At 47.0% G+C, this 14329-nt stretch overlaps 1 protein-coding gene across 11 annotated transcripts in view; it reads left to right on the forward strand.

The window, feature by feature from the left end:
* Positions 1-14329, forward strand: part of RUNX2 (RUNX family transcription factor 2) — a 326022-nt gene that overhangs the window by 88456 nt on the left and 223237 nt on the right. For all 11 annotated transcript variants that reach the window (XR_004804105.2, XR_004804104.2, XM_035697529.2 and 8 more), the window contains exon 3: positions 7327-7691. Coding sequence is in view for 9 of the 11 variants with exons in the window: in XM_035697529.2 (XP_035553422.2) it covers positions 7327-7691 (365 nt within the window). In the remaining 2 variants the exon portion in view is untranslated. The remainder of the gene's footprint in view (positions 1-7326; positions 7692-14329) is intronic.

The raw sequence follows: 14329 nt of genomic DNA on the forward strand, positions 1-14329 counted from the left end.
ATTCAGGGGAATCATTTGAAGTCAAAAAAGATAAAAGAATCATTGTGTATAGAACTTGATCATGGCTAGAGGGTAAGAAGAAAGGACTTTCTGAATATGAAGTCCTGAGGAGCAACACACTTGTGATGGTAACCGAAACCCAATCTCATCTAAGAACTGCACGTAATGGAACCAAGCTGGACTCTTGCTATTTTTTCTCTTCTATTTTTCTTACCTTTCTAGTTTTGTTTTCTGTTTTTTTACAGTGACAGAGAGAGAGGGAGGGAGAGAGTCTTAAGCAGGCTCCACACCCAGCTCAAAGCCCCATGCAGGGCTCATTCTCATCATGACCTGAGCCAAAATCAAGAGTCAGACACTAAACCAACTGAGCCACACAGTTGCCCCTTACCTCTCTAGTTTTTTTTTTTAATTTTTATTTATTTATGATAGTCACACACAGAGAGAGAGAGAGAGAGAGGCAGAGACATAGGCAGAGGGAGAAGCAGGCTCCATGCACCGGGAGCCCGATGTGGGATTCGATCCCGGGTCTCCAAGATCGTGCCCTGGACCAAAAGCAGGCGTTAAACCGCTGCGCCACCCAGGGATCCCCTCTCTAGTTTTTAATTTGAATTTCTCACACTGTGCAAAAGAGTTTTGTACTTTGTGAGATGGACTGGGAATATTATGATTTGCATTTCTCACCCTGATGGCAGGGTATAGAGAGGACAGATGGCTTAGGCCACCAACCCAGAGTCTAAAGTGAAATTTTAGGAACCCAGGCAGTGGGCATAGAATTGGACAACAATCTTTCTTCGTGCCTTGAAGGTAATATGAAAGCAGGTCAAAAAGAATGGCTACATTACTACGGAATCTTTAATTTTAGGGTGTTCTTAGATGTTTCATCACAGACTTCTATAAACTTCTACTACTTCTGCTACTGCCACAGGACAATTACTAACACCAAAATACCAAAAATTAGTTTCATTTTTCTTGACTCTGGGAAAATAAATTAGACACCTTTTAGAAATTACACTGGTGTCTTTAAGTAAATAGGATGTCATTTAGTAGATTGGTATTTTAATCAAACACAATGCATGCCACTTCAGACAGTGACATTCCTGGAAAGCAATTAGACAGATGCTCCATAAATGTGTTTCTGAAAGATCATGGGGCGAGTGTCAGCCCTTTTATGACAATACCTGAGAATGACCTGTGGGAATGCTAACATTTCATCTGTTGTTACGGCCATGCAAAGCATTATAGGTCTGCTGACAAAGGGAAAAAAGATGGTGTAGAATTTATTTATATACTTATTTATAAAGATTTTATTTATTTATTCATGAGAGACACAGAGAGACAGAGACATAGGCAGAGGGAGAAGCAGGCTCCAAACAGGGAACCCAATGTGGGACTGGATCTCTGATCATGACGTGAGCCAAAGGCAGATGCTCAACTACTGAGCCATCCAGGTATCCTGATCATGTAGAATTTAACAATAAAAAATCAAAATGGATAAATATGTCTGAAAGCTTTGGGATATCTTAAATTATTGAACTATCTTAAAAGTATATATTGCACTTGTGAAACTATTATATACTAAAAGATTCTTGATAAGCTTATTTATGTTTCTCGTATAATCATCTGTAAAACAGATGGAATAAACCTATTAAAGTCTTCACCTATTTTTTCATGTTCACTTTACATGAAATTCCTTTGGTCTTTTCTCATTGATTTGGTTCATGTGCCTCTGAAAGGGCAATGGAAGATACTGGCATAAAGAGTGTATGACAATGGTTTTTAAGGAGCTCATGGAAAAGCACTAACTCCTCTTTTTCTTTCTACATGCAAAATTATTAACTGGAAAAAATTAGTCTAATTGATTAACATTTTATACAGAAAAGAATAAGTTAAAGAAAGCAATTTTCCCTTAAAAAGAAAAACAAAAACCTGATCTGGGCCTTATACATGACTCCATCCCAATGCCTTCTTTAATATCTACCCCTTTCTGCTGTCCCATATCACCAGGGTCCCACCACCCCTTTCATTTTAGGATTGGTGAACTTTTTCTGCAAAAAACCCAGATATTAAATATTTTAGGCTTTGCAGGCCATACAGTTGTTGTCCCAACTACATAGTTCTGCTGTTTTAGGTGAAGGCAGCTATAGACAAATGCAAAATCAGATTAATATAGCTGTGTCCCAATACAACTTTATTCATGGACCCTGACACTTGAATTTCATATCATGTTCATATAATATTATTCTTCTTTTAGTTTTTCCATCTATTTAAAAATGCAAAAAATTGTTCATAACTTGTAGGTTATACAATTAGGCATCTGGCCAGATTTGGCCATTGGGCTGTAGTGGGACAGTTCCTGGTCTAGTGCAGTGCTGCTTCCTCAAGGGCTGGGTAGCGTTCACTCAATCACAGCCCAAAGGAAAAACTCTCTAAAGATGGTTCTGTTTATAAAGTTTTCCCAATGACACATTCAGAACTTTATTGATCAACACTATGTCCATGATTTTTTAAAAATATTTTATTAACTTATTCATGAGAGACACACAGAGAGGCAGAAATATAGGCAGAGGGAGAAGCCCTGCAGGGAACCTGATGCGGGATTCCACCCAGGACCGCAGGATACAACCTGAGCTGAAGGCAGCAGTTCAACCATTTAGCTGCCAGGCATCCCTGTCCATGATTTTCTAATGCACATTTGAGAGTTTGTCTCATTTTATCAGGTGGTCCACTGAAAACCATTTTAAGATTTTAGAGTGACTTTCTTACTTTTCATCAAGGAAAAGTATATATAAAATAATTTATAGAGGTTATAAGATGAAACCTGAATGGAAGAAGTATGGGCTATGTTCCTGGTTTGGGGGATTCAGTTCCTTTCCTAGATAAATAATTTGACTCTTTTACATCTCATTTTCTTTGTCTGGCAAGTCAGAATTGGCAGGTGTGGTTACTAAATGGTTATATTAAATATTAAAAGAGATGGAGGGGAAAGCATATGCCTGTGTCTTCCAGAGTAGCCACATTTTCAGAAAAAAAGTATGTTCTTTTGTATGCCATAATATACAACAGAAAAGATGAATACTTCTGAGTAGGAATAGGAATCTAGTGAGTGATTTGTTCTGAACATTTTGAGGTAGAAGAAAATCTAAACTCAAGAGTGAGATCATGCAAACTATAGCAGAAAATACACATATGAAAAATCTCATGGTTTTCCTATGTGCCTACTATTACCAGGAGAGGTTTGGTTTAGGGGTCTGTAAAAATGTTTTCTTCTGTTAAGTAAAACGCTCTGAGCCAAGACATCATCAGTTCCAGGCTCAGTTGGTTCCAGCTGAAAGTGTGAATGTTCACCAAGAGGATATTTTTGAAAGGAGACTGAAAATCTGCTGTGCCAGATACCTGAAACGATGTTAGGGTATTCAGTGGAAAATTTCATTTCCACATTATAAATAACTGTAGGATATTTTAAGGGATCCAAGACCAGTAACTTCCAAGAGCTGCTTATATTAGTTTCACTGAAATATAAAATGGAGGGAAGATGCCCAAGGAAGGCTATAAAAGCTAAATTACCGGACATGATTAATTAAAATAAATAACTCACCATTGATTAAATCGCCTTGAAAATCCCCAGTCAAGGTACCCAACCACTGAGGCCTGCATGTTTTACTATATCCTCCAAGTAAAACAAAGACAGGACAGAACAGAGGCAGAAAGAAAGGAAAATTCTCCAATATGATTACTTAAATTCAAAATGCTCTAGAATTTATTTGCAAAAGCCCCTCTGGTCGCCTGTATTTGAAATATTGACTTAGCATCCTCAGATTTTCTGGGAGTTCCCTGTTCTTGTGGACTTCCTGGGAGAAGGACAGCCTCCTATCACCAGCCTAGGAGGGTAGTCACTGAATTCCTACCTCCCTTTGACCACGGATATAATCCAGTTCCTGTAACTTTTTCCCTGCTTTGCAGCCCCTACGCATTTAAAACCCAAACAAAACAAGTCAGAGGTCTTCGTTAGACAGTGGTACAACATGCCCCAAATAAAACCAAACCGAACCAAACCAAAATAAAGCAAGCAACCTTGGAGTGTGTGTGTGTGTGTGTGTGTGTGTGTGTGTGTGCATGTGTGCGTGTGTACCTGAGTGCCAGCATGTGGCTATGGGAGAGTGCATGTCCCAGTGTATGCGAGTAGGTGTGTAAGGTAGGAGAGTCATGGATGTGGTGTGGTCTCTCTCTCTCTCTCTCTTTTTTTTTTTGGAGGGGTTACAGTTACGGCCGCTTGCGGCTGGGGAACACTCGACCCTGTGCGCACAGGCTGCGCGGCGGTGCCCAGGGTTAGAGCTCTCCCCTGTGACGGAAAAGATAATTAAAAATCGCACGCGCAGGAAACAGCTGCTGGGTTCCTCGCTGCGCGTCCAGTTCCTCCGATCAGGGGGGTTGTCTCGCATCCCCTGGCGCCGGGGCCGGAGGCCAGGAGGCCGGGGGCTAGGAGTGGGTTAGGGAGGGGGAGTCATCGCGCGGGGCGCTGAATGTGGCACGCGGGGTGGCAAGCGGCCGTGGGAAGGCCGAGGAGGCGGGAGGGGCGCGCGGAGGAGGCGCGCGTCTCTGGGTGGGGGGGTATTTTGGGGAGAGGCGGGAAGGTGGAGAGTAACCTGGGAGAGGGTGCGACGCAGGAGGGAGGCGTGGAGTAGGGAAGGGAGAAAGAGAAGGTGCAGAGGAAGCCCCGGGGAGGAAGGACCGAGCAGTGTCCCCTGAGCTCCGTAGTGACCCCCGCGAGGCCTCACGCCCGTGCACCCCAGCCCCCACCCGTCCGCCCGGCGGGTGGAGGCCCCTCTGTCGCGGGCGCCTCTCCTTGGAGGGCAAGCCTCTCCTCCCGTCACATTAGGACAGCCTCCACGTTCCCTGTGCGCTTGAAATGGGCTCCAGAGTCCGTGACTGGCCCCGGGCCCCCCCTCCCGCGCCCCGCGCCCCCTCAGCCCTTCCAGGCACCTTCAGAGGCGCAGACGCGGGCGCCCACTGGGCGAGGGCACGCTGGGCTGGAAAACCGGCCGGAGAGGGTCGTGGCAGGTCGCTACCGGGGTGACAGAGGCATCCGCGCTGAGTGGGCAGTAAAAACGCCAATTAATGGGCACGAGAATTGTTTTAAATAAGATGGGGGTGGGGGGAATGAGTGATGACTCAACTATCTTTATTCCAGAATACTCCCAGGGCGAAGTGTTATAAGTTTTTTCATTTATTTCGTAAAATCACTGATGATGGGTATCAGCTACCCTGTTGGGAATCTTTGAGATTTTGGCAACTAGGATTGTTCTTGCAGACACGTTTTCGAGGTGTAAAGGGAGGTGTAAAGGAGTTTGACAGGAAGCAAGGAAGGTCGCAGTATACAGCAAGGAGGGGAAAGGGCCCTGTGTCCCCCTTTTGGGGGTGCAATAGCCTCAAGCGGATTTTCCGGCTTCTGCGGGCGCCGCACATTGTTTTATTTGTTTTGAAGGTTCCGAGTTTGAGGCTGGTCGGAGACACCCACGTGCTTCTGACTCTCATCAGCGTAATGATCGCCTTAGCCAGAGTCGTGTCTATATAAACCACAAAAACCTAATCATTAGAAATCCCAGCCTCCAAAAACCACATTTTAGGTAAAACTGCCGCTTTTTTTCCGCGCTCCTTCATCCTCTCGACCACAACTTTTTGGGGGATCCAAAGTCGCTTTTTAAACCCACATTGGGAAATGAATACATAAATAAATAGCCAATGAAGCATTTTGGATATTTTATTTTGTATTTTTATTCCTCCCCCCCCCCCGGGAGTGGTGGGGAAGAAAGTTAAGGTATTAGACTTAGTTTTAGATGCAGAATAGACTTAATAAAAGATTCAAATTCATGGAAAACTGCTGGGGTTTTTCCTCAGCAAGGTTTTTGCAACTAATTTTAATCATCCAACTGACAGTTTTCCGGTCCTTAAAAAGAAAAGAAAAAAAAAAAAGAGAGAGAGAGAGAGAGAGAGAAAGAAAAAAAAAACAAACCCCAAAAACTCATCCTTGTTCTCTAGGAACGACAAGTTTGAATATAGAAAGAAAAAGTGTCCAGCCAACCACTTGAGTTTCTAAAAACTATTTGACGAGTGTCCTCTCCACCCCAATTTTTTGTGTCACTTAAGACAAAAAAGCACCCAAACTCTGCAAAATCATTTTTTCCCCCCCTGGGAGCCGCTCCGGCAGAGGTGGGGGGTGGGGTGGGGGAAGGGTGAAGAGTGCCGAGAAGTCAGCACAGCCGCTCAAGAATTTTCCTTCCTCCTCTCCTGAAGTTACAACGAAAAATAACGACAGTCAGTCCAGCCCGCGGCTCTCTGGCGTCTCGGCTTCAGCCCGTGCGACCAAGAGGGGGTTCCTCGTCCTGGGTCGGGGAGCAGCGAGAGGACCGATCAGGCGAGATTCCCCTCCGCCGGGGCCGCCTCTCCGGCTGCGGAAGCTGCGCGCTGCGCCCCGGCTCCCGCTCTGGCCGGCGGGCGGCGGCAGCGGCTGCGCCTCACCCCGGCTCGAGGTCCGCTGCCCGCGACTCCCCTCCAGGCACCTGGACGCGCGAGGGTCAGGGGCGCTGTGCACAGAGCAGGAGGCAGTGGATGCAAGGAGGTGGCCGGGAGAAGGCCAGAAGAGGAGACAGGAGAGGAAGGAGCGGAGCCGGGGAGCCGGGCTGGCAGCCGCCGCGGCAGGAATCTGAGCGCGCGGCGGGCGCGGGGGGAGCGGAGGCCGCGGCGGAGGCGGCGGAGGCGGCGGAGGCGGCGGCGCGGGAGGGCGGGCGCGGACGCGGACGCGGACGCCTGCAGCTGGGGAGCTGCGCGCGCGGCGCGGCGGTGGCGGGCAGCGCGCGGCCACGCCGGCCCGGGGCTGGACTGCTGAGCCCACCGCGATCCACCACCGGACTCCACCTGGGAGGGGGCGCCAGCGCACCCAGGACGCGGCGCCCCAAGGGACCCCGCTCCGCGCTGCAACCTGAAGCCCCCGCCGCCCCAGGCCGCACGCATCCCCGCGCCGGTTCTCAGCTGCCACCGCGGGCGTTCCGAAGGCTCCGGCAAGATCTGTGCCCCCGGGTCTCCCCGCCCGCCCACCCGCCCACCCGACTGCTCCGCATCGCCGCCGCTGGCCCCCGTCAGACTACTCCCCGGCAGTCGGCTTCATCGAACTTGATTTCTCACCTCCTCGGCCCCATCACCTCCATCCCCTTTCCCCCCGTCTCGCCTCCACCCCCCCAATTTCCTCCTCCTCGCCCCTCATTTCCACCCTCCTCCCCCTCCCCCGGCCACTTCGCTAACTTGTGGCTGTTGTGATGCGTATTCCCGTAGATCCGAGCACCAGCCGGCGCTTCAGCCCTCCCTCCAGCAGCCTGCAGCCCGGCAAGATGAGCGACGTGAGCCCGGTGGTGGCTGCGCAACAGCAGCAGCAGCAGCAACAGCAGCAGCAGCAGCAGCAACAGCAGCAGCAGCAGCAGCAACAGCAGCAGCAGCAGGAGGCGGCGGCGGCGGCGGCGGCGGCGGCGGCAGCGGCGGCCGCGGTGCCCCGGTTGCGGCCGCCGCACGACAACCGCACCATGGTCGAGATCATCGCTGACCACCCGGCCGAGCTCGTCCGCACCGACAGCCCCAACTTCCTGTGCTCTGTGCTGCCCTCGCACTGGCGCTGCAACAAGACCCTGCCCGTGGCCTTCAAGGTGAGCAGCTGCGGCCGCCCCCCGCCCCCGGCCGGGCGCCGCGGGACCTGCCCGCCAGCGTCTCCGTGCCCGCGGGGGGCCGGGGCCCTCGGCCGCCCACCTCGGGGGCTCTCCCCCGAGGGCCGCCCCCACTGGCCCTCTGCCCCCGGATCCCTCGGCGGGTCGGGGGCGATGGCCCCGCGCAGATCCTTCCCTCTCCCACCTGTGCCCGCGGCCAGCGCTCAGCCCCTGGCCCCTGGAGCCGTTCACTACCCCGGGGCCCCGGCGGCGTCCCAACCCGCTCCCCCGAGCCGTGCCCCCTCCCCCAGGAGCCCCTCGGTGCCGCTCCGGGCGCCGCCCCCCGCCCCCACTCCCCGGGGCTGGGAGCCCCGGCCTCCTGCCCCCGACCGCGCGCCCCGGGCGCAGGGCTCACCCGCCGGCGGCGCAGCGCGGGCTGCCGGCGCCGCCCCTCCCTGGGGTCCCGCGCGCTCCCACGCTCGCCCCGCGGCGCAGACGCCCCTCCGCCCGGCTTGGCGCCCCTGCCCCTGCCCCTGCCCCTGCCCCTGCCCCTGCCCCTGCCCCTGCCGCGGGCGCCTCGGCGGCCCGGCCTCTCCCGGCTCTGGGGGGCCAGCGTTCGTGGGGTGCCGGCGCCGCGCGCTAGCGTCCGGGGCGGGGCGCCGGGTGCCGGCTGTGGCGCGCGGGCCGCGGGACCGGCGTCCGAGAGGGTCCCGGGCAAATCGGGGGGCTCCGGGAGGCCTGAGGGTGACACAGGACCCGGGCGCTCGGGGGGCGCGCAGCCCCGCGCCGTGCCCGTTAGCGGGAGGAAGGCGGGGCCGCCAGGTCGCCGCGCGCCCCGAGGCGGGGGAGCCCCGGAGCCCCGGAGCCCCGGGCGCTGGACCCTCGGTGCGGGGAGGTGGCCGGCGGGGGGGCGGGGGCGGGGGCGGGGGCGCCTCCGGGAGCTGGCCCCGGCCCCCCGCCTCACCCCACCTGGGAGGGATAAGGGAAACCCGGGGGATGCCTTGGCACCGCCGCCTTGAAAAAGGAGGTGAAAGTTTGCGGATTTCTCTTCTGGGGACTTTTAAGGGACTTGAGTCCCAGAGGGCCCTCCTGCTTCTGAAAGGTCGTGGGGGGCCGCGGTCCGGGGCCTGGGCGTGGAGGAGCGACCCCGAGGCCTGAGAGCGCTCCCCGCGCCCCGCGGCCTCCTCCGCCCGCCGCGGCCCGTTAGCTGCAGGGCGGGCGTGGGCGGCGGGCGGTAGCCGCGGCCTGGGCAGGTTCGGGGGGCAGGGTCCCGAGCCCCTCGCGGTCCCCGGCGGCTCTCCAGGACGCGGGCCGGCTTTCCCGGGCGGCCCTCGCCAGGGGGAGGCGCGGAGCCCCCGGCCGGCGCGCGCTGGGCTGATGGGGAACCGGTTCCCGGGGCAGTTCACACTCGCGGGACTGGGCGCCCGGGGTGGAGCGGGCGGCGGGCCAGACTGGGAAAGGAGCCTCGCCCGCCCTGGCCGTGGCCTCTGGACTTGGGAAAGGTGGGCCTGGGTCCCCTGGGATCTGGGATCTGTGGACAGCAGGGTTAGCGAGGCCTGGCCAGGTTGGGGGGCGGGAGGAGGGGGGGATCGTGCCAGGGCCTCCACCGTGGACCTTGTGGCCACACACCCGCAGGCCCCTGGCGGTCCCCTGTTGTGGATCGCCCCCCACCCCACGCACCGGTTCAGATTCAGTGTGTGGGTGGGGTGGAAAGAGAGAGGCGTCCAGGTCATTTAGAGCCGGTTATCTAGCTGGGTCTTCTATCAGAAGAGAAGTCAGAATGAATTGTGGAGGAAAGGGGATGTTGCATTCTGGGCAGGTTTCATTTTGCAGTTGGTTCAAGAAGTGTGTGTGTGTGTGTGTGTGTGTGTGTGTGTGTATTTTTTAACCGTCCCATTTCTCCTTTTATAAACCACCCATTTTGTAGGTTAACGCTTTCCTCCTTGAAATGCGAAAAGTTCAGAATGTATGTGAATTAGAGAAATTCGCATTTCCACACCAGAGATATCTTTTATGATGTTAATCATCCGCAGGCCCAGAATGTTCTAATTCGCCTTCAGCAAGGAGTGGAAATTTGTGCCCCCCCCCCCCCAAAAAAAAAACCCCTTAAATCACCAACAAAAAACCTGGATGAAAACAGCAAATACAAATACCTAGGTATTTTTGTCTATAAAAATGCCACGTCAAGCATTCCAAGTTAGGATGTATGGAAATAGAAGGGTGGGTGCCTACATTTTAAAAGATACCATTTAGATGTTTGGTATTCTACATTCTGTTTTCTTCGGCTGAATAGACGTGCTGAAGATATAACTGTTTTGAACTATTCTCCTGTATTTCTGGTGCTGAGTCGATTTTGAGCCTTGTTATTTTGGATAGAAATGATCTTTTTGGTGTAAAGATAGAATGCAGTGCCTTTTGAGCTATTCTCAGATATTTTGGTTATCTTTAGGTTTTCTCACTACTGCCCTTTTAAAATTATTTTGAAAGTGAATTGTTTTCTTTTAATCATCCTTATTGTTAATTACAGAGCAGCTTTACTTTTAACCAGTAAACAAAACCATACATGGCCATGTTAAATTAAGTATTTTCATTCATATTAATTGAAAAAATAAATTGAGTTAATTTAAGACTTGATTTGCTGTGTTCCCCCACCCCCATACCTGTATTTAAGAAAATTCAGACAGATGGTGATAGCTGAGGTCCACTCAGTGTGTAAGTTTTGTCTCTGCTGAAAAAGATGTGTAGAGATTTGGAACATCCAGATTTTGACAACATTTTTTATTGTTTTCATCTGAATGTTACTAAAAACAATCTCTCTTTACCTTTCTTTTGAGATAAAAGCCTGAGCTCGGTAGACTTTCTACACCCTTGTAACATAATCAAATACATATGCATTGAAGAAATAATATGAAAAAGTCTCAGTTTTAGAAGTGGTGACCACAATTTGGCTATCGTATTTAGAGCTATGTACAAAGTAAGTTATAGTGTTGTTGGGTGGATAATAGATAGGTAAATATATTTAAAAACACAAACCCAGAGAAATTAATTGTGGAGAAATCTGGGATTCAAATCAATACAATATTTATTGGGCCCATATTTTATGTCTGTGACACTGAACTCAGCATTGTAAAGAATCAGAAGTGAATTCAATATATGGTGTTTTGATGTGTTAATTTAAAATAATACCTCAAAATGATATTGACAACGTATTATACTAAGACGTAAGTGACAAATTAGTGTTGCTCATCTGATCTTGTTTTGGGATTATCCAAGAATACTTATAAATTGCTTATACTCCGCATTTAAAAATGCAAAAACAACTAGTATGTTTTAAAATATGCAAAGTTATTTTATTAGTATTATATTTTTAACAAGGTTCTGCAGTTTTGTAATGTTCAGTCCTTCCAGGTGTCAAGGAAATGGAAATAAATATTTTTAACATTTCTTTCAGGTGTATGTCGCTGAAAGCTTAAAATAGTTAAAGGATACTATTAGAGGATCCCCATGCCCTTTCTGTCCTAGATAGTTCTAGTGACCAAAAAAAAAAAAAAAAAAAAGCGATTTGCAAATTCGGTTCATTAGTTAATAGTCTAGTAGAAATAGGGAGAGAATATGTCAACTTTGCATCCAGTAGCACCCTTATAGTTAGGGGTCTGTCAGCATTTCCACCATGAAGCCTGGTGTTCGGGGTTTATAACTCAGTTGCTTTAAATAGCTTCAAGCTGAAAGAAACGCTATGCAGAAATTTTAAGTCCAGATGTATATTTTAAAACTAAAAGTGGTGCAAGGCTATTGTGCTGTTTTAGGTTAGAGAACACTGGACTATATATTTACTCGTATCATATGTTTTTCTGGCAATGTTAAAGAAAGAAAACACATTTTTAGATATGTGATCTATTACTCATAGTTAATTCTGTATGTTTAATGATACCTTTCAGTATTTGTCATAAGTAGGGTTTCAAAATGATAGAGCAGTTCTTATTTGAAAATAATTTTTCAACATCATTGGCCATTTTTCTCTTCAAAAAACAAGGATGCGACTATATTTGACATTAGTGAGTTTTATTTTCCTAACATATGTAGTAATCAGGTTCTGTGTTTGTGTCTTTTTGAAGGCAATTATACCTAAACAAAGGAAAATGGATTATTAAACCTATTAAAACTTTATTAAGCCTGCTATGAATTTTTATGCAAAATTATGTAAATCACAATAGATTTCAAGTTGTGTGAGGACAGATACATTTATGTGTTATGCCTCTATGTGTAAAAAAAATTAAAGTTAAAAATTTTAGCATTGAATATATAAAAGGTAGTTGAAACACAGAATTTTAGGTGGAAAATAAATATTTTAAAAATTTTATGAAAAACGTCTATTTGGAAACAGGCATGGTTAAGATATCTCTCATTATGTTCTCCCATTTGGCATTGCTGTTTGTCTCCTCTCAAAATTCCAGAACATCCATTGTTAGATGATCTAAACCAGCTTGATACATGGCACGTAAATTCCTGGCTTGTATTGAAATAATTTCCATCAAATTATTTTTTGACATATATTTTTAAAATTGTAAAATGGTATTTTATATTGTGTTTATTTTTTTCTCTACGATTCGGTTGGGTTTTCCTAAATTCTAGGTTAAATTCTAAAAGTTAGCTGTGACTTTTGTGAAAACTTTTAATAGTTTACTTGAAGTCATCTTTAAATAATTGCTGTAGGAATACAATTTCCCCTTTTTGCAATTGTGCCCTTGCATCTTTTTATTCCAAAAAAAGATTTGATCAGATTTTATCTTGAAAAGGAATTATATTTCACTTTTGCTGCAAGTACAATGTGCCAAATGATATTGGTCTGGAAGAGTAATTGATTGGTTAAAATTAGACTTCTGTCCATGGAAATGTCAAAGGCAATTTTAAATTCCATACAATAAGACCACAAAAACAATTTTAAGGGTCTGAGCTAAATCTGTATTGCTGCTCTTTTAGAGTAATTCACAGATTTAGTCATAAGGAGTCTCATACAAAATTTCAGTAGTTTCTAAGGGTTAAGTATCCTTTTACTTAATTTTGCACAAGCTGTGTATCATGTGATTTAAATGCTAGTTCTAGTGAGTGCGCTAATAAATAAAGGAACCTCTTTCTCTGTTCTGAAATGTTAGAACACAAAATTACTTCCCTCTTCTCCATGAATTTTCTTGAATTGGTAGACTTTATATTCTAAAAACAATTTGGAAATGTAATTGTTAAGGTTTCATCACAAACCATTCTTTGCAGAACGGAACTTTTGTGTTGGGTAGTATGGAAACCAATTTTAATGTGTGCTTACTCCTAACTAGTTAAACAGCGATTTTTGACTGCTCTCTACCCTTTAAAATGTTTTCCATTGCTTGGGTTTGGTACAGACGAAATGTGTAAAAATTTCTTGATTCTTTTGGTTTTCCTTTAGATAAACACAGTTGCGAATCTCCAAGGAAAACTTTTTAGCTTCAGAGATCTACTTTTTAAAAAAACTCTCTGACATATAATTATACTTCTGATTGATATAAAGTCAAATACAGTACTCCCTCTTTTCTTTTCCTCAGAAAAACATTAGGCATCTGATTTGGTAGAGTGAACAGTAGAAAAAAACCAATATGTTTAGCCATTAAAAATAGAGTTCAGCCATAACAGGAAAAGTTGTCACCACATTGTGTGAGCATTTCATTTTTAGGCCAAGTTCTAAGCCTCCTAGAACACTCACACAATTTGTGATTACCTATTTGTTTTGTTATTAAGTGTAATACATAAAGCATACCAATATTTAACATGGTCATTATTCTGCTGCTTAAGCAAAGAAAAGTAGATTTGTGTATTTCACTCTTAGGGATCTTTTCTTTCATATTTTCCCATATTGAATCAATTTTCCTTTTCTTCTAACTAAAAAAAAAAATCCATTATGTTAAAAATATGCAGTAAAATAATAATGTCCCAGAGCTCTTGAAAATCTTTATATTGGGGCAGATTTCTTTATTTTTTTTTTTTAAATTTAGCCAGACAGAAGTGAAACCCATCAGCAGTCATTCTTTTATCTCTCAGCAACACCAAAAAACATCTCAAGACATGAAGTAAAGAATTACATGTCCAATTGAACCCTTTCAGGATGCTAAGTCAAAGCCCATGTTTAGCACACAGCAGACTTGGAACCGAGGTCAGCCGCCTCATCTTACAAAAAGTACATCATTGTAATTACCCTCTACTTACACAATATCTTCTATGTAATACAGACTTAAAAAAAAATTATTTCCAATTTATATTGGAAAACTGTGGTTCCTGGAGATAAGTTATTTGTGTGACATCATAGCAGATGTAAAAGAGAGGTGGGAAAAAAGAGAGGCCTCTTGATTTTTGGTACATTCATTTTCTTCTGAGCAGTACAAACTTTTCTGCCTTCATTAATATGCTTACTGGTTCCATCTTTACTTTGACATCAGAAGCCACACGGCAGGTGCCAAAACACAATATGCTGAGTGTAAAAAATGTCAAGCTTTCAGATGCATACTGGCCAAACATGGTCAATTATTTCAATATTTTCAAATGTTCACTTTGTTAGCCTTGTGAATTTGAAAAATCGAAAATTGCTCCATTAAGAGACTATTCAGGCAGCCCCT

This window comes from Canis lupus, chromosome 12 (genome assembly GCF_003254725.2).
Source record: "Canis lupus dingo isolate Sandy chromosome 12, ASM325472v2, whole genome shotgun sequence".
In the NCBI taxonomy this organism is placed as follows: Eukaryota; Metazoa; Chordata; class Mammalia; order Carnivora; family Canidae; genus Canis; species Canis lupus.